This window comes from Tachypleus tridentatus, chromosome 10 (genome assembly GCF_004210375.1).
Source record: "Tachypleus tridentatus isolate NWPU-2018 chromosome 10, ASM421037v1, whole genome shotgun sequence".
NCBI classification, from domain to species: Eukaryota; Metazoa; Arthropoda; class Merostomata; order Xiphosura; family Limulidae; genus Tachypleus; species Tachypleus tridentatus.
Genome location: NC_134834.1, coordinates 87,626,186 through 87,646,030, shown reverse-complemented (window position 1 = coordinate 87,646,030; position 19,845 = coordinate 87,626,186). Strand labels below are relative to the sequence as shown.

General features: G+C 32.4%; 1 protein-coding gene across 2 annotated transcripts; it reads left to right on the top strand.

The window, feature by feature from the left end:
• The first annotated feature begins 3,524 nt into the window (after positions 1–3,524).
• Positions 3,525–19,471, top strand: LOC143228137 (uncharacterized). Of its 2 annotated transcripts, XM_076459453.1 has the most exons (4): positions 16,612–16,646; positions 16,975–17,026; positions 17,311–17,348; positions 18,938–19,469. In XM_076459453.1, the coding sequence occupies exons 2-4, from the start codon at positions 17,005–17,007 to the stop codon at positions 19,328–19,330; spliced, it is 453 nt and encodes a 150-aa protein (XP_076315568.1). In that variant the 5' UTR covers positions 16,612–16,646; positions 16,975–17,004; the 3' UTR covers positions 19,331–19,469. The 2 variants fall into 2 exon arrangements, with proteins under 2 accessions (XP_076315569.1, XP_076315568.1); XM_076459454.1 differs by lacking the exons at positions 16,612–16,646; positions 16,975–17,026 and adding an exon at positions 3,525–3,572 and having other exon boundaries at positions 18,938–19,471.
• The last annotated feature ends 374 nt before the right edge of the window (positions 19,472–19,845 follow it).

The following is a 19,845-nucleotide window of genomic DNA, read 5'->3' as shown; positions in this document are numbered from 1 at the left end:
TTATTTCTTAGTTATGTGTAGCATTGTAATATTAATAACCTGCATTTAATTGTGATTTTAATATACTACTTCTCAGAGCTGATGCTAAAACACCTGTTAAGCACGATTCAAGTTGAATGAAGTTGTATGAAAGTTTGTTTGCTTGTTAAAAAGAAAAAGGCAACACAATGGACTTAGAGTTATCTGAACATCAAGGTTTTCTAGCACCCACACGTACTCTTGAACTTTGGAGGTTATCTATGATAGATAATGAGGTGAAACTCAGTGAAATTGAACAAAAGTTTGCGAAATATAGATCTGTACCTAAAATACATTGATTATTTTCTAAATATGCTATTGAAGATATCGTGTGTAAATAATAAATGTTCTCTCCACGTGTTTCATAGGAAAATGTTTTCGATAATAATCCTGTGTATTTATGTATTATTTTTTTCTACCACGGTACAAAATTTTCGGTTGATATTTAGACTAGGTTTTGCATTCTCTTCTAGAACTTCCTTATAAAGTTTCATATATTAAACTCGTGTCTACCTAAGGTAAAAGTACTTTAATTCTCTGTCTTTAATTCAGATTGAACTTTTCAACAAACACGTTTCACTAGTCAGTGTACCAGTTGTTCCTTCATCGTATCAGCAGATAAGAGATATTTCCATTTCATATTTCGGTGCTTATTCTGCCAAATGTAGAATACAGGTGCTCGTGTGTTTCATGTATTGAGATACTACTGTTCAAATTGAATACAATTCCAACGACAAAGAATTTTGCATAAATTCCTTTATCACTATATTTATTGATATAGATTTTCATTTCTAAAAAAATAAAAATTAAACTAAACAAAAAGATTCAGAGGGCTATTCACAATAAAACAATTTATAAATATTTATAACATAATAATTGTTAATTGTATGGAAGCTGTACTTCCAGTATTAACCTTATGACTCAGTAAGTATTTTGATATTATTGATCAGTTGTGAGACCTCCTCAGCTCTTCCAAGAAAGTGGTACGCTGTCGTAATGTGATATTTTCATATCAGGCTTTCTACATCTACCAACAATGATGCCTATTTCTGATGGGATTTGTATGTTGAAAAATCATGACATGATTAGAATTTTATGGTATATTGTGTTTAGAATCCTAATAATATATTTAATCGTAAGATCTAGAATAGTCTACTGTTAGGACACGTCAATAAATTTATTCCTGACAAGATTTGATATAAGTATTTCTCTTCATCATGGTACAATAATCGCTGTCCCAACTTTCAGTAGATATGCTATTATGGATTATTTGGTAAAAGTAAATGAGTAGTATAATTTTTATAATGATATATGAAATGGATTTATTACTTAACACTTTTAACAGCCTACTCTAACCTGCATTTGTAAACTTAAGTACATAAACAGCATATTAAGAGAATTATATTTCTTGTGGAATAATAAAAGGTTCAGTAATTATGTTACAAAAATAAGTTTATTTTTCTATTTGTTTTCATGGGGGCAATACAATAACTTTTTGCTTTCAACAATGTTTCTCACGTGAATTTAATATATTGCTATTCAATATTGCTAGACTCCAAGACTAGATCAGTAACACCGTTGAATGTGTACTACACTTTCAGCCGTTGGTGCTTTAGAAAAATAACACCCAATCCCTCACTCGGTTCAAATAGCAGTATATACTCCAAAACTGTATAATGCCCGTTCTGTCTCTGGTTAGTATCTTAAAAGTAATGTTAAGTATCAATCCGTGATGACAAAAAAACCCACTCGTAGAGAAAATTATACATGTAAAAAACGGCTGTTATGGATCGAGAAAACACTGTGTAGAAGAGCAAACAAAGTTTCGATCTTCTTCGGTCACCGTCAGGTTTTCCAATCCATACCAGCCGTTTTTCACATGTATAATGTTAAGTTAAGTTAGATATCAAGGTTTTAATATTCTGAACTAATTGGAAATGACACATTTTCTTTTAGTCAGTTTAATTTCATATCAACAATTTTTCCTTAACCAAAGACAAAACGAACTGCTCTCGCAATTTCTCTTTTAACCAATGACATCAACAAGAAGAGTATTTGAAAGGAAGTTACGTAACTAGTATAACTATTGTCACGTGAACACAAAGAAAACATCTCTTGAGCCACCCTGTGGGAAAATTATTAAAATCCTTGCAATGATTGAAATAAATTAATTATAGTTACCCATCTCAGCAACATAACGACTGAACTAACTAATTGAATTGGAATATTTGTCTCTACATTAACAGAAACTACAGATAAAATAATTATTTTTTTAAGAGAGGTAAAAGGTATTCTAAATGTTTCGTGTAACACATTCTGAAACACGTTTAAGTGATAATTTGAATAATAAATTTCTTGATTATTAAATACATGTTACAAATAAAACGACAACCAAATACGTTAAAATACAAGAATAGTTCTCTGACACAAAGCTCCCAGTGGGAGAAGGCCAATCTGTAAATTCTATAGGCAGCGGTTTATGTGTTGTGTTACCGCTAATGCTCTACGCTTTCATGCCGAAGCTGCGCAAAAACAGGTATTGTCAAATTCCACTGTTCGATTAGACAAGAGCAGACCAAGAGTTAATAGGAATGGGTTACCTCTTGTTTGTTAGTTGACATTTTGGGACGGTTACTTTCAATAGTAACTTTGTGGGAATATATATATATCGAGAAAAAACGTAACATCATTAAATTAAGAAATAAAAAAGGTTTTAAAACTAGAGATGTTTAAAGAACAACTAAACTCAGAGTGTTTTTACAAAAACATATGAAATAGGAAATGGTGACGGTAACTGTGATTAGAAACATATTATTTTAATCAGAAAAATTATCAGGAGAGTTTACAGAATGGAGTAACAATAAAATAATGTAAAAAGAACACAGTTTACGTGAACCAAGAAGCACAAATTCTCTATAAGAGTAGTAGTCGACGACCATGAGTATTCACACTTCTGTATGTGGTCATTTAATTTCATTTAAAAACATAAGATGGGTGGTAGCCAATTCAAGCTCTCAACGAATGATGATTCGTTATCTAGTGACCTTATTCAAGTGGCTTATGGCAACAAGGAAACCGGTTGATCTAGTGGTTTTTTCTCGAGAGTAAAAAGGAAACGAACTTTATCCAGCTGAATTAGTGGATACCCCATAACAAGAAAAAGTAGAGAAATTAGGTTGGTAAATAGCTGGCTTGCCACCTGGCGTCAGAGATTTTCGTTTGAAGCAACGAACCCCCTCAGTTACAGGATTCATAAAATGTACGGATATTATGCTTGTTGCGATATTATACATGTGGAGTTAACAGATTCATTAAAATTTATATAAACATATGTGTTTGTGTCTTTTTATCTAATAATTAGCTGTTAGAATTTCAAGCTTCTCTGAATATAATTATACTATGTATTTGGTTTGTTTTCACCAGAAAGAACTACAATAATATATACCTAACATTTCTTTGAATGTGTTTACTTAATCCAAATCGTCGTCACTTTTCTTTACAGGTTGATTTCCAGTACATTACTTTAGTAACGATGAAGTGCGTTTTACTCGTAGGTGAGATTAACTGTTGTATTTTTTTAATATCTCATATTTAATAAAATATGTGTGTAAGACATTTTTTTGTATGAAGAAAACAATCATAGCATCTTGCAACACATAAAAAACAAAGCAGTGAAGTATATATGAAACATATAATATGTAATAATCTATAACAATAAACATAACAACATGTAACAATACAGATAATAATATATAACAATATGTTACAAAACACATAACAATATGTTACAATATATAGCTATATATAAAGTCTACTCGCGGAATGGGCTATTAACACCAGTGAAGATGTCGATAGAAATAAAGAAGATTGTTTTTTTCTGATTACTGTTTCTGGAGGCTTCGAGAAATGACGAATAAGAATCGATTGTAAATTTACAGGTCTTCTACCGTGATCTTCCGTAACAGGGAGCAAACTGCATTTCATGTAGAAGTGTTCTAGTCACTTCGACGTGTCCTCTGGCGGGACAGCGATAACTTTACGGATTTACAACGTTGAAATCAGGGGCTAGATTCCATCAGTTGACATAGCAGGTAAGGTGCTATGGCTTTGAAAAAGATATACATATATGCAATGTCAGTTATTCCACATAATAAATGGAATAAATGGGAGATTGTCTTTTGAGTAAAAACAATAGGCTCACATGAGAACCTTGTAGTTACATCACGTGTAGGGCATTATGAAAACATAATGTAGGGCGTTTGAAAACAAACGCGAGTTTGTTGTTACTTTAGAAATGTTAATATTGTACGGTGTTACCAGTAAAATACACTATTAACTGTTAAGTTTACCATCTTGTCAATCTCCGAGTGCAGTTTTTAACAAACAAAGTTCTGAAAGAGTTTCAAACACATTTAGGTTTCTGTTACTTTCATTTAAGAAATATGTTTATTTAAAGTTAACACATAAAACCTAATTCGATGCCAGTTACGTGCCTTAGCTTGCAATTTAGATACTATAGAAAGTTTAAATTTTGTTTCAGTTTTTATATGACGATTTGAAAAATTGATTTGTTTGTGTTTTTCAACCTGTTTATAGATTTACCTTTGTCTTATTGGAAAGTAGCCCATATTTATTTAATACGAAACTACGTATAGATAAAGAGTACTGTAATTCTATTCCAGAAATGAATGAGAACATACGATTTTGACTAAATAAATTCACGTAAAAGTTTTTAAACGACTGCATTAATAGTGTTGTTAACACTGGAAACTGAAGACCTTTTTTTCTCCATCTGGCAGGCAAAACGAGTTGCTTATGAACTGCCAGACGGCGCGCAGCTCATTGTGGGCGATGTAAAACCAGGTTTGTACAGTGATGGGTTAGAAATGGCTGTTATGTTGATTTGACTAGCAAATGCCAGATCTTCCACGTATGTGTTCAACAGGTGTTGGATACTGGAGACCAAACCATTTATCAGTACAGCTTTTTCTGTGGTAACCAGAGAGTTTTTTAACCAACAGACTCTCAATTGTGCCTTCCAAGAAGAAGCTAAACCTTGTGCAAACGCTCCTGACTTTTACTCCGTCAATGACAACATAGGAATTGAGGACGCACTTTTCTTGACTGATGATGATGTACAGAGAGCAAATCAACTCATTGGTGGATATGGTTCCCGTGTACAGAAAAAATAAACTTGGAAAACTTGGTTTAATGTAGGCATAAGTGATTCTGTGTTTTCTTTTTTAGTTCAGTATTATTTCTGCAGGAATAAAGCTAATAAACCTGAGAAGCAATATATAATTTTTAACAACAGTATTTTTTTAGCATCGTATAGTCTGTTCAATAAACGATATTCCATACAAATGGTTACAGTCTCTTATTATGCTCAACCATTTCAAATTTGTTTGTAAGCATTATCACTAATTTGTTTGTGAATTTTCCAGTGTTTGTCCTCATGTATTCTGTATTCATAGATTACTTTTGTATATATATGTATCGTATACTTACGTTTATTATATTAAATGGTTCAAATTTAAATGTAAACTTGACATCTCTATATTTCCAGACTTTCAAGTTTTTTCTTAAACACCTTTTCAAAAGTCCAAGTTTATATGGAAAAATCTCACAGCATCAACCTCGACAAATATACTTAAAATAGATTCACGCCACTAAAGGGTTCTCCACACAATACGTTTTTCTGTTTATCTTAATATCAAATAACACCATAAATTATGTTGTTCAAACTAAAATGGTCACAGGATCATGGATCAGCAACTTCAAGTAACGTGTAACCCGTATTAAACAATGATGAAAAATCACAAAAATTGATATCGATAAAAGAGGAATCTCATAAATATCTGTTTCTTCTAAGTTATGAAATAACAACTATTATAAAGAATGAAACTCAGTGTACAAGATATATTTATGGAAGTGTACGCACCACGAGGATAGGAGTTGATTAAGTTGATACGTATTGTCAAACGACTTTTGATTTCAATTAATTACAAATTTAGTAATATTTTCAGACTTCAGGTGTCACTAAATAGATAATGATCAGACAGTAACTGAACTATTTCTCAGGATAAATATGTTTGGGCTTTTATAACTCCTCCCATTTATTAAAGTGATAAAGTGTGACGTGACACACATCCGCTTTTGCAAAGGTTAGATATATATATATATATATGAAATGGATTTCACAGTTACAAATTAAAACACAATTTAAGACTAAAAAGACAGTTTGGATTTTTTATCCCCTCTGCCTCAATGCTGATTGGTTGAGTTAAACGAGCGATCTCGAGAACATTACGCGTATACCCTTAGGTTCAGTCAGTTTAGAGTTGGTAAAAAGTACAGAGATGTTATTTCAATTTTATAAATTTATTATAGTTTTTCTTTGTGTTGTATCAGTTTCTCTCACACGCACACAGAATCTGTAGCACTATTAAATTTTAAAAAAATATCTTATTTCAGTGTCCACTTTTCTATTGTTCGATCCAAATCTTCAGAATAAATGTTACTTTAACTCATGACTTTCAAGGGGTTGGACCACGATGCTTTAGTTCAGTCAAGACTGTTTCAACATAAAGTGTAGCATTGTAATACTAATAACCTGCATTTAATTGTGATTTTAATATACTACTTCTGAAAGCTGATGCTGAAACACCTGTTAAACATGATTCAACTTGAAGGGTCATGTGTGAAAGTTTGTTTGCTTGTTATAAAGCAAAAGGCTACAAAATAGACTAAGAGTGATCTGAACATCTAGGTTTTCCAGCATCTACACTTACCCTTTAACTACAGAGAGCATCTATGATAGATAATGAGGTGAAACATCAGTGAAATTGAACAAAAGTTTGCAAAATATAGATCTTTACCTAAAATACACTGATTATTTTCTAAATATACTATTCGAAATATCGTATGTAAATAATAAATGTTCTAATCACGTGTTTCATATAAAAATGTTTTCGATAATAATCCTGTGTATTTATGTATTATTATTTTCAACCACGGTACAAAATTTTTGGTTGATATTCAGACTAGGTTTTGCATTTTCTTCTAGAACTTCCGTATCAAGTTTCATATATTAAACACTTGTATACCTAAGGTAAAAGTACATTAATTCAAATTGAACTTTTCAACAAACACGTTTCACTAGTCAGTGTACCAGTTGTTCCTTCATCGTATTAGCAGATTAGAGATACTTCCATTTCATCTCTCGTTGTGTTTATTCTTCCCAATGTAGAATACAGGTACTCGTGTGCTTCATGTGTAGAGATATTACTGTTTAAAATGACTACAATTCCAACGACAAAGAATTTTGCATAAATTCCTTTATCAATTTAAATGTAGGGCAGTTTACGTGCAATGCTAAATATATAGACACTGTTAATAATATAACATTAATTATTTGATATAGATTTTCATTTCTAAAAAATAAAAAGTAAACTAAACAAAAAAATTCAGAAGGTTATTCACAGTAAAACAATTTATAAATATTTATAATATAATAATTGTTAATTGTATGGGATAATAGTTCATGTCTTTGAAGTCAATCTTTAGTAGTAGGTACGTATTCCTCTGAGTGGTTTTGTTAAACTTCTGGCAGTTCACTCCGAACCTTCTAAGTTCATCTTTCTTCTTCACAAATAATGTAGATTAACTCAGGGTTTCGTATTTTGTTCTATAGCTATTTGTCCCTTCTTGGTTTTATCTCTATGAAAGATTCAGACCGATTAGCAAGTTGGAGTTGCGTCACTAATATATAGAAGTTGTACTTCCAGTATTACCCTTATGACATATTCCACTTGCATAATCTAAATAATGAGGTGCGTTACCGAAAGTATTTTGTTGTTATTGATCAGTTGTGAGGCCTCCACAGCTCTTCGAAGAAAGTGGTCGTTATGTGATGTTTTGATATCATCTTCCATCAATGGACCAATTTCTGATGGATTTTGTATATTGAAGTACTACCTATAAATATTCACATCTTGTAACGAAAATTCAGACATGAGTAGAATTTTATTGTACATTGTCTTCATAGCCCTAGTAACATACTTATTCGTCAGATGTGCAAGAGATCTTCTGGAATATTGTCTTCTGTTAGGACATGTAAATAAATTTATTCCTAACAAGTTTTGATATAAATATTTCTCTTCATGATGGTAGAATAATCGCTGTCCCAACTTTCAGTGGATATGTTATTATGGATTATTTGGTAAAAGTAACTGAGTAGTACAGTTTTTATAATGATATATGAAATGGATTTATTACTTAACACTTGCTACAGCCTACTCTAACCTGTATTTGTAAACTTAAGTACCTAAACAGCATGTTAACAGAATTATATTTCTTGTGAAATAATGAAAGGAACAGTAATTATGTTGAAAAAATAAGTTTCTTTTTCTATTTGTTTTTAGAGGGCAATACAATAAAGAAGAAATAATTATCTTCAATAATGTTTATCACGTGAATTTAATATATTGCTGTTCAAGGATGAAACAATATTTATTTTCAAGATATATTTTCAACTGTAAAAACAAAAAAAAACAGTAAATACTTGATGCATTACATATAAAAATCTTCACAGTCAAAGATCAATATATTACTAAGACCTGTCTTATATCATCTTTGTTCTTGATTGTCTTTCAAGTTGTAATATTCGGATACAAAGTTACTTGTGAGCTATTATTTGTAGGTAGTTTTAAGCCTGCAAACAGTTATGTAGCTAAAAAAGAATTTTACTGTTTGTAAGAGAAGCTTAGAAACACACTCATATTATTTAAGTATTTAAGATGTTAGAGATATCACACACATCTATGATCTAACTAGTATGATCACCTCTGATGCTGTAAACAACAGAAAGTTTTGCACACTTTGTAACAACTGATATCATTAAAGTTATTAATTTCATGATTCAATATTGCAGTTGTGAACTATTGAAATTTCATGTTTATAAAAGAACTAATATAAAAGGTGTTTTAATATATATATTTATATGCAATGATTGCTGTTACAAATAAACTGCTTATGAACTAGTATATTCTGTTGAGAATAAAATTACGCCGATCCCAAGGCTGGTAACTTTAAGAAACCTCTACTGCAGATTTAATTGATGGTGCAAATCGTAAAATTTTCTGATGTGAGATTTCTCAACCAAATAGTTTAACGTTTCGTGCTTCAGAAACGTCAGATTTACTCGAAGCCACTACCGCTATCCATGTGACTAATCACTCTAATTTAGGTATAATGTAGGAAAAACCATTCTATGGTTGGGAAAGCAATTGCCCAGGGACCCGGAGGAATGAAACCTGGTTATGCCACAAAGCACCTTTACGTTACATCTATGTTTAATAGTTAAAACACCTTTAGACTAATAGACTATATCTTTGTTTACTCATAAAACCATCTTCGGACTACATCTTTGTTTACTCAGGAAAACACCTTCAGACAACATCTTTGTTTAATCATAAAACCTCCTTTAGACTACTTCTTTCCTTGTTCGCGAAACCACCTTTAGACAACAATTTTGTTATTTCATAAACAACATAGTTTTTGGCTTTTATTTGCATATAGAAACTTGATACGTCAAGAATGATCGAAATAATAATTTCAGCAATAATTAACACATGCATTTAATACATATAGATTGTTTTATTTAGTAAGTTCTTCAAAATGTTAAAAAGAGAGACAAAAAGAGAAACTCCTGGTTGTAGGATACTTCTGTCTACACTCATTGACAACGTGCACTATTACGGTGTCAGTCACTTAAATATAATAAATTTTGTCTTCAGATAATTATAAAAAGCAGCTATAACGAAATCAACTTCTTATTAATCAAGCTTCACTATGTATTTTGTCACGGAAGATATGTCGAGTTTATTTAATATACATTTTATTCAATAAACCAACTTCCAAAAATAAACGTTTCTTTATTTTATCAAGTGATTTAACTCATCTGTAATGAACATTTTTGTTGTGTAAGAAAAGTTCAACATGACCTTTTCGACTAAACTTTATGAGGTTAAAAGAGGTCATGTTGAATTTTACATTACATTTTGAATCTTATTTCAAACGAAAAATGCATATTTAGTTTTAATTCGTGTAAAAGACTTCGAATTCAAAACTACATTCGTAAAGGGAATGGTGTAAGCACAAATCATGTGACTGCCCATTCTGTGTTTGGAATTTTAGCTACTTTGAGAAACTGCGTCTCTATTGACTAAGTACCGGAGCACCTGGACTCCAAACCAAACAAAATAACCACATTCAACTACGACACGAAAATATCTGGAACCTGTTATTATGTCAAAGTAAGAAATGGTACACTGATTTATCGAAAGTGTATTCGTTGGAAAGTCTTGAACTGTAACGAGGATTAAAGTACTTGTATCCTAGGTAGACACGTGTTCTATACATCAAACTTGATACGGTAGTTCTGAAACAGAACGTAAACCCTAATCTGAATACAAACCTAAAATTATGATTCGTAGCCTAAAAATTAAAAGGTCGCCGAGAATATAAAGCATCATCGAAATGTCATTCCTTACCACTACCAGTTGTATATTAATAACACCATACTTTACTTGGTTTCATTAGACTACTGACTCACTTCTCATACATTATCTTTTTGTATTTTATTTCAAATAAGAATTTACATAAAAGGCTTAGAATTCAGAACGATATAGATAAAAGGAATGGTGACAATATTCTGTAGATGGAATTGTAGCTAATTCAATTGGTACTGTTCCTTTACATGAAGCACTAGAGAACATCATTTTCATATCTGGCAGAATAAACCCACCGATCGATAATATCGAAATATTTGTTGTAAGTTATTGTTTTAAAACAATAAATGGTACATTGGCTCATAAAGCATACTTGTTGGATGGAAAATTCTTTTCCATAGTTTCCGTATAAAGTTTAGTGTATAATCCACGTGTCTATGCACTAAACTTTATACCGAAGCTATGGAACAGAACACAAAGATTAACACGTTACAGGAAGTGTAAAACATTATCGAAAACATTTGATCATGAAGCACTTGTGCACAACATTTGTTCTACATACAGAATATGTCCAATAGCGTATTTAGAAAGCAATAGTGTGTTTGATACAAAACTATATTACAAAGGTTTCTGTAACACTTCAATAATGTTTCATCTCACATATTTTCTTCGATTTCTTGGTAATTTTTAATTACTTTTAACCACTGTTAATATCAAACACTACAAACGTTAGAATAAACAATCTTTATATAATTCAACTTAAAATTAAACACACATCGTTAAATGTATAGTTTTCACTACCTATGTTTGTAACTGTTCAAGTGAAGTAATGATACTTGCAAACCTAACATGGAAGTTTATACAAGTACAGAAGCAAGGTAAACACTTACAACAATTGCAGTTTATAAAAATAATATTAAACTACTTGTCGTTTGCATATGACAAACTACAGATTTGTGGTGTAAGCACTTTTAGCTAAAGACATTAAATAGTAATAACATGTCATCGTATCAGTAGAGTTCACTGTGTCGGTATTTGGGTATTGATGTTGTTAAATACCCAGGAGGGTCAGGTACATTTGACCTCTTCCTCCCTCCCGAACGATTATAGCGTCTGTCTTTAGGTTTTTTTTTTTTTTTTTTTTTTAAGCTTTGGGCCAGAGTAAAAGTATAACATCATACTCAGACCCATTTCAGGGCTCAGTCCATGCATGGACGAACAAGAAGTGTTTTTTTTCTTCATTTAATTTTTTTTATATATATATATATTTTTGTATTTTCATATGTATATATATATATTTTTTTGTATTTTTCTCCTTTTTCTCGATTGAGAGAATGCTACTACTACTTGTAGTACACACACAAAAAAGAAAGTAAGAATAATTTTTATTAATCAATACTTGAATAATAATTCAAAAAGAGAAAAAAATAAAAATAATAATGATTAAAAAGAAAATAATAATTATAATAATAAAAAGAAACAAGGACTAAGTGTCTAGTGCATAGTGGCCAGCTTGTGTTACATTTCTTAAATATATGTTAAAAGGGAAGAGGTATTTAGGACCATTTACATCATGTACGTGATATCTGTCGAGATCACACATTAAGTCATTTTTATGCCAATTCTTATTGAAATATTTTAGAGAATTATGCAAGAGTCTTTCAGATATTGTGTCTATGTTTGCATACTTGTGCATGAATGTGGTTCAGGTGCTACGTGGTACTTTATACGCTGAAGTTAGCACTGAATTTTGTATACGTTGAAGTTTCTGTACATGTGTGGGTGCTATGTTAATCCAGGCAGGTGATGCATATTCTATTGTTGGTCTAATGTACGTTTTGTAGATTTTAAGTATGTTGTCTGGTGATGTTCCTTGAATTTTACCTGAAAGACTTCTTGCATAGTTTGCTCTTTTCCAGATTCGTATCAGTACATTTTTAATATGTGGTAGCCACGTTAATTTTGAATCATAGGTTAGACCTAGAAATTTAGCAGAAGTAGCAGTCAGTAAAAGTGATCCATTCATATATAGTTTTGGTGGATCTTTTTTCAGCTTATTCAGTCTGCTGAATAATATGACTTGGGTTTTTGGAATATTGATTTTGATTCTGTATTTCTGGCAGTATTCTTCGATGTTATTCAGGACTGGTTGTAGGTTCGTTGTTGCTATTGACGGAGTGAGGGCACTTTTCCAGACTGCTACATCGTCAGCGAACTGTGATGCATAACCTAAATTTAGGTCCGACAGAGGCATATTACTCACGTACATGATAAATAATATAGGGCTAACAACCCCTCCTGCGGGACTCCTGCTTCGAGTGAAAAGGACCCTGAGTGGGCCCCATTTACATTTACTTTACACATTCTGTTATCCAGGAAGTTGGACAGCCAGCGAATAGTTTCCTGGGGTAATACCATTTCAAGTAATCTATGTCGTAAGCCGTTATGCCACACTGTGTCAAATGCTTTCTCAATGTCGAGAAAGCAAGCTACAGTGCATTCTTTTTTGTTGAAGCTGTCGGTAATTGATTCTGTAAGTCGAATCAGGTGGTCTGTAGTTTGGCGGTTTTTTTTCGAAATCCGTTTTGAATTTCTGGTAATTTTGAATTTTCTTCTAAGTAAACTGACAGACGATTACTAATTATCCTCTCTAATACTTTGCCAATACAACTGGTTAAGCTAATCGGGCGGTAGTTGTTTGGTTTATTCGCTGGCTTTCCTTCTTTCTGGAACATTAATATTATTGCTTCCTTCCAAGAAACGGGGATATATCCAGCTGATAGTGAGAGATTAAATAACGCTGTTAGGTGTTCATATAATCTCTGAGTGCCTTGTTTTAGGAGGATAGCTGGAATACCATCTTCTCCAGGGGCTTTGTTTTTTGTGTTGTTAATAGCAGTTACGACTTCTGTTACAGTGATATGTTTTATCAGTTGATGAGTGCTCCAGTCTTTTGTTTTTTCTTGGAGTGTAATAGTGTTGACTGGAAATTTAGGTATAAAAATGCTTCTGTTTTGATCAATAAAGTTTGTGACTGTATTATAAAAGTATCTGTTCATGTCTGGTTCATGATGTGTCTTAAACGTGTTTTCTAGGAGTGATTTAGATCGGAAGAGAAGGTGTCCCAGTTTTCTTGTTTCTGTTGTCTGATTAAGTTTCGTATTTTATTCCTTATTGTGTTTATCTGAGTTTTAAGTGTGGGGTTGCGATTTTGAATGTACTGTCTGCGGAGTATACGACTGTAGATTTCGTTGTATAAAGTTTGGTTTGAATTTCGCGCCAAGCTACACAAAGACTACTTGTACCAGTAGTCCCTATTTTAATAATGTAAGACTAGAGGTAAGACAGCTAGTCTTCACTACCGACCGCCAACTCTCTGGGCTACTTTTTTACCAACGAATAGTGGGATTGACCGTCACTATATATAATACCCCCACGGTTGAAAGGGCGAACATGCTTGGTACGAGTCGAGTGCCTTAACCATCTGGCCATGCCGAACCATGTCTAATTCACAAAAAACAAACAAGTTCTTTAATAACACACTACCATTGTATGTATCATCAGGTCTTGTGTAAAGATAGTTACCAACTCATTTAAATATATATGTAATTTTCAAATGTCTTTATTTTCATTTTTTATCAATTGAAAGCTATGGCGGTTTTATTCAATAAAATATTCTGTATAAGAATAATTTACATACTTTTAAGTCATACAAAACAATGACTGGATTTTATTTCTTTAAATAAGGTATTGATGAAAAACAAAACATATTTTTATATAGAATCTCATACAGATGATCTCTTTTCTCTACCACAACTAAAAACCATACTTAATAAATTACTACAAATTCAACAGTGTTATTCTTTTATAAGAGTTTTATTTCGAATAAAGGTACATGAGAGTTAAACATATAACAAAAAGAAGAAAACCACAACAGGTTATTATATCATAGGTAATGAATATTCATGATGTTCTAAAAACACGTTTGTCCAAGAAGATTTAAACAAATGAAATAGAAACCCTATAACTCATAACCCTATATCCCAAGCGAATCGGAAAGGAGACTCCCAGTTTGTCATGAAGAAGAAAGTCCACCTTTTGACAGCGCTCTAGTAATAGGGTTTCTATTTCATTTTTATCAGAGGTAATGTACAGATACATGGTGGTTTTCATCAGCTGTGAATATCAGTAACATGAAAATATGTAAATATTAACGTAAATTTTCTTAGAACAGAATTAGTAACATTTCATTCAATATATTAGTCAAATCACTGAATACCAAAAGTTTTAGAAAATATCGAAATACTAATCAGTGTTATAAAATGACGACATAACATTGTTGCCTTTCGTTTCGTGAATCTTAGCCAGATAATTATTAAAATGCAAAACTAGTCAGTTTTACAAGTGGATTAAGTAAATCATATATCTTTTTAATTTCTGTTCTATCTAAAACATGTTCACTGATGTTGACCGAAGAAGGTCGAAACGTTGTTCGCTTTTCTACATAGTGTTTTCTCCACCCATACCAGCCGTTTTTTACATATATAATGTTAAGTAATGTTAGATATCATGGTTTTAATATTCTGAACTAATTCGAAATGCCACATTTTCTTTTAGTGAGTTTAATTTCATATCAACAATTTTTCCTTAACCAAAAACAAAACGAACTTGTTTGTTTGGGAATTTCGCACAAAGCCACTCGAGGGCTATCTGTGCTAGCCATCCCTAATTTAGCAGTGTAAGACTAGAGGGAAGGCAGCTAGTCATCACCACCCACCGCCAACTCTTGGGCTGCTCTATTACCAACGAATAGTGGGATTGACCGTCACATTATACACCCCCACGGCTGGGAGGGCAAGCATGTTTAGCGCGACGCGGGCCCGAACCCGCGACCCTTGGATTACGAGTCGCACGCCTTACGCTCTTGGCCATGCCAGGCCTCAAAACGAACTGCTACCGTAATTTCTCTTTTAACGAATGACGTCAACAAGAAGATTATTTCAAGGAAAATTACGTAACTAGTATAACTATTGTCACGTGAACACATAGAAAACATCTCTTGAGCACCTTGTGGGAAAATTATTAAAATCCTTGGAATGATACAAATAAATTAATTATAGTTACACTTCTCAGCAACATAACGACTGAACTGACTAATTAAGTTGGAATATTTATCTCTACATTAACAGAAACTACAGATAAAATAATTATTTTTTTAAGAAAGGTAAAAGGTATTCTCAATGTTTCGTGTAACACATTCTGAAACACGTTTAAGTGATAATTTGGATAATAAATTTCTTGGTTATTATGTACATGTTACAAATAAAACAACAACCAAATACGTTAAAATACAAGAATAGTTCTCTGACACTAAGCTTCCAGCGGTGAGAAGGCCAATCTGTAAATTCTATAGGCAGCGGTTTATGTGTTTTGTTACCGCTAATGCTCCACACTTTCATGTCGAAGATGCGCGAAAACAGGTACTGTCAAGTTCCACTGTTCGATTAGGCAAGAGCAGACCAAGAGTTAATAGGAATGGGTTACCTCTTGTTTGTTAGTTGACATTTTGGGACGGTTACTGTCAATAGTAGCTTTGTGGGAATATATATATTTCGAGAAAAAAAGTGACATCATTAAATTAAGAAATAAAAAAGGTTTTAAAACTAGACATGTTTAAAGAACAACTAAACTCGGAGTGTTTTTACAAAAAACATATGAAATAGAAAATGGTGAAGGTAACTGATTAGAAACATATTATTTTAATCAGAAAAATTATCAGGAGAGTTTACAGAATGGAGTAACAATAAAATAATGTAAAGAGAACACAGTTTACGTGAACCAAGAAGCACAAATTCTAAATAAGAGTAGCAGTGAACGAATAGGATTATTCACATTTTTGTATGTTATCAGTTAAATAAATTTAAAAACATAAGATGGGAGTGAAGACAATTCAAACTCTCAACCAATGATGATTCGTTATCTGGTTACCTGATTCCAGGTGGCTCATGGCAGAATGGAAACCGCCTTATTTCGGGGTTTCATCTAGCGAGTATAAAAGGAACGAATTTTATCCAGCTGAATTAGTGATACCCACTAGCGTAAAACGAGAGAAATTAGGTAAGTAAATAGCTGGCTAGCAACCTGGTGTCAGAAATTTTCGTCTGAAACAAAAAAACCCTCTTAGTTACAGGATTTATAATATTTACAGATATTATGTTTGTTGTGATATTATACCTGTGGAGTTAACAGATTATTTACAATTTATATATGCGTATGTGTTTCTGTCTTTTTATCTAATAATTAGCTGTTAGAATTTGAAACTTTTGTGAATATAATTATGTTGTGTATTTGGTTTGTTTTCACCAGAAAGAACTACAATAATATATACCTAACATTCCTCTGAATGTGTTTACTTAATCTAAATCGTCGTCACTTTTCTTTACAGGTTGATTTACAGTACATTACTTTAGTAACGATGAAGTGCGTTTTACTCGTAGGTAAGATTAATTATTGTATTTTTTAATATCTCATATTTAATAAAATAAGGAAACAATCAAATTATTTTGCAAAACAAACAAACACCAAAACAGTGAAAAATATACATCACAATATAGATAACAATATGTAACAATATATAGCTATCTTTTTCAAATATTACAACAATTTTCATAGATCAAGTACTGTTCTGTGACTTACAAAATATCTCAACGTTAAAAGTGGAAAGTGTTCTTCATTCGATCTTATTTTATTACAACTACTTATTATACATTCTCGTTTGCAGCTTCCATGCTAATGGCAGTGATCTTTTCCTTACCACGGGTGAGTCAGCGAAACTTCTTCAGACACTCTCAAAAACTGAACTTAATCGGTCGATCGACTTAACTTTGTTGACTAAGAGCAATAACTCATATTCAATATATATATATGTATATTAGATGCTAAGACCTTTTCCTGTTTGAAAAAAGTGTACAAAATAACCGTTTTTAATTATTTTATTTTTTATTTTTCCTGGTTATACTTTACATAATCCATGCTGTACTCACGGATATCGAAGCCCAGTTTTGAACGTCTTCAGACCTACTCCTGAGCTTCTGGTGGCAAATTTTATTTTAAATTTGGCAGGTTTTTAGTTGTTTGAAGAAAGTGGTCACAGATATGTACACCTTCCAGCTTTACCCCACGGGGTTCTTCAGGAACATAAGTTCACCTTCTTGCCGCTTGCGTGCCCCATAATGAAATAGCACTAAGTTTACGGATTTACAACCCTAAAATCAGGAGTTTTATTCCCTTCTGTGGACACAGTAGATAACCCGATGTGACTTTGTTATAAAATACATTCACACATACAGTCCGCTCGCTGAATGGGTTATTAACACCAGTGAAGATGTCGATAGAAATGAAAAGATGGTTTTTTTCTGATAACTGTTTCTGGAGACTTCGAGAAATGAAGAATAAAGTTCCGTTGTAGATTTTTAGGTCTTCTACGGTGTTTTTCCTCAAGAGGTAGCAAACTGTATTTCATAAAACTAATATGTAAGTGTTTTAGTCACTTGCACGTGCCCTCCACATGGACAGCGGTAAGTTTTCGGATTGCCAACAGTGAAATCAGCGGTTAGATGCTATCAGTACACACAGCAGGTAGGCTGCTATGGCTTTACTATAATACTATAAAAAACACATACATAAATACGCTTGTTAACCAAATGATGCATTTATGTGTATTGATGTTAACCCGATTTAAACAATGTCAGTTATTCCTCATAATTAATGGAGTAAATGGGAGATTGCTTTCTAAATCAAAGTCAAGAAGAAACAAACTAAGAAATAGGCTCGAATGAGAATCTTATACGTCCATAACGTGTAGTGCATGATGAAAGCATTATTTTATTACGTATATTTGCTTGTTAGTATTGTACGATGTGACCAGTTAAACACATTACTAACTGTTAAGTTTATCGTCACCTTGTCAGTCGACGAGTGTAGTTTTTAAGAAACAAAGTTCTACAAAAGCTTCAAACACATTCAGGTTTCTATTACTTTTATTTAAGAAATATGTTTATTTAAAGTTAACACATCAAACGTAATTCGGTGCCAGATACGTGCCTTAGCTTGCAATTTATATACTATAGAAAGTTTAAATTTTGTTTCGGTTTTCATATGACGATTTGAAAAATTGATTTGTTTGTGTTTTTCAACCTGTTTATAGATTTACCTTTGTCTTATTGGAAAGTAGCCCATATTTATTTAATACGAAACTACGTATAGATAAAGAGTACTGTAATTCTATTCCAGAAATGAATGAGAACATACGATTTTGACTAAACAAATTCACGTAAAAGTTTTAAACGACTGCATTAATAGTGTTGTTAACACTGGAAACTGAAGACCTTTTTTTCTCCATCTGGCAGGCAAAACGAGCTGCTTTTGAACTGCCAGACGGCGCGCAGCTCATTGTGGGCAGTATAAAAACAGGTTTCTACTGTGATGGGCTTGGACATGGCTATTATGCTGATACGACTAACAATTGCCAGATATTCCACGTATGTGTTCCCCAGGTGTTGGATAATGGAGAGCAAATTGTTAATCAGTACAGCTTTCTCTGTGGTAACCAGACCGTTTTTAACCAACTGACTCTCACTTGTGCCTTCCAAGAAGAAGCTATACCTTGTGCAAACGCTCCTGACTTTTACTTCGTCAATGACAACATAGGAATTGAGGACGCACTTTTCTTGACTGATGATGATGTACAGAGAGCAAATCAACTCATTGGTGGATATGGTTCTCGTGTACAGAAAAAATAAAACTTGGAAAACATATAAGATAATGATCAATTGACCAGTCTATGAATATTGTTTTTCAGTATGCAACAAACAATTTCCTTTTTCATGTATAGCTTATAGAGTGGTTTAATGCAGGCATAGGTGATTCTGTGTTTTCTTTCTTAATTCAGTATTATTTCTACAGGAATAAAGCTAATAACCTTGAGAACCAATTTATAATTTTAACAACAATTTTTTTTATAGTCTGTTCAATAAACGATATTCCATACAAATGGTTACAGTCTCTTATTATGCTCAACCATTTCAAATTTGTTTGTAAGCATTATCACTAATTTGTTTGTGAATTTTCCATTTGTTTGTGTTACTCCTCTAAAATAACCACGATGTTATTGGATAAAATAATGGTTATAACACAACTTTTGATAAGGTTAATTGACCTTATTAGCCGTCCCTAATTTAGCAGTGTAAGACTAGAGGGAAGGCAGCTAATCATCACCACCCACCTCCAACTCTTTCGCTACTCTTTGACCAACGAA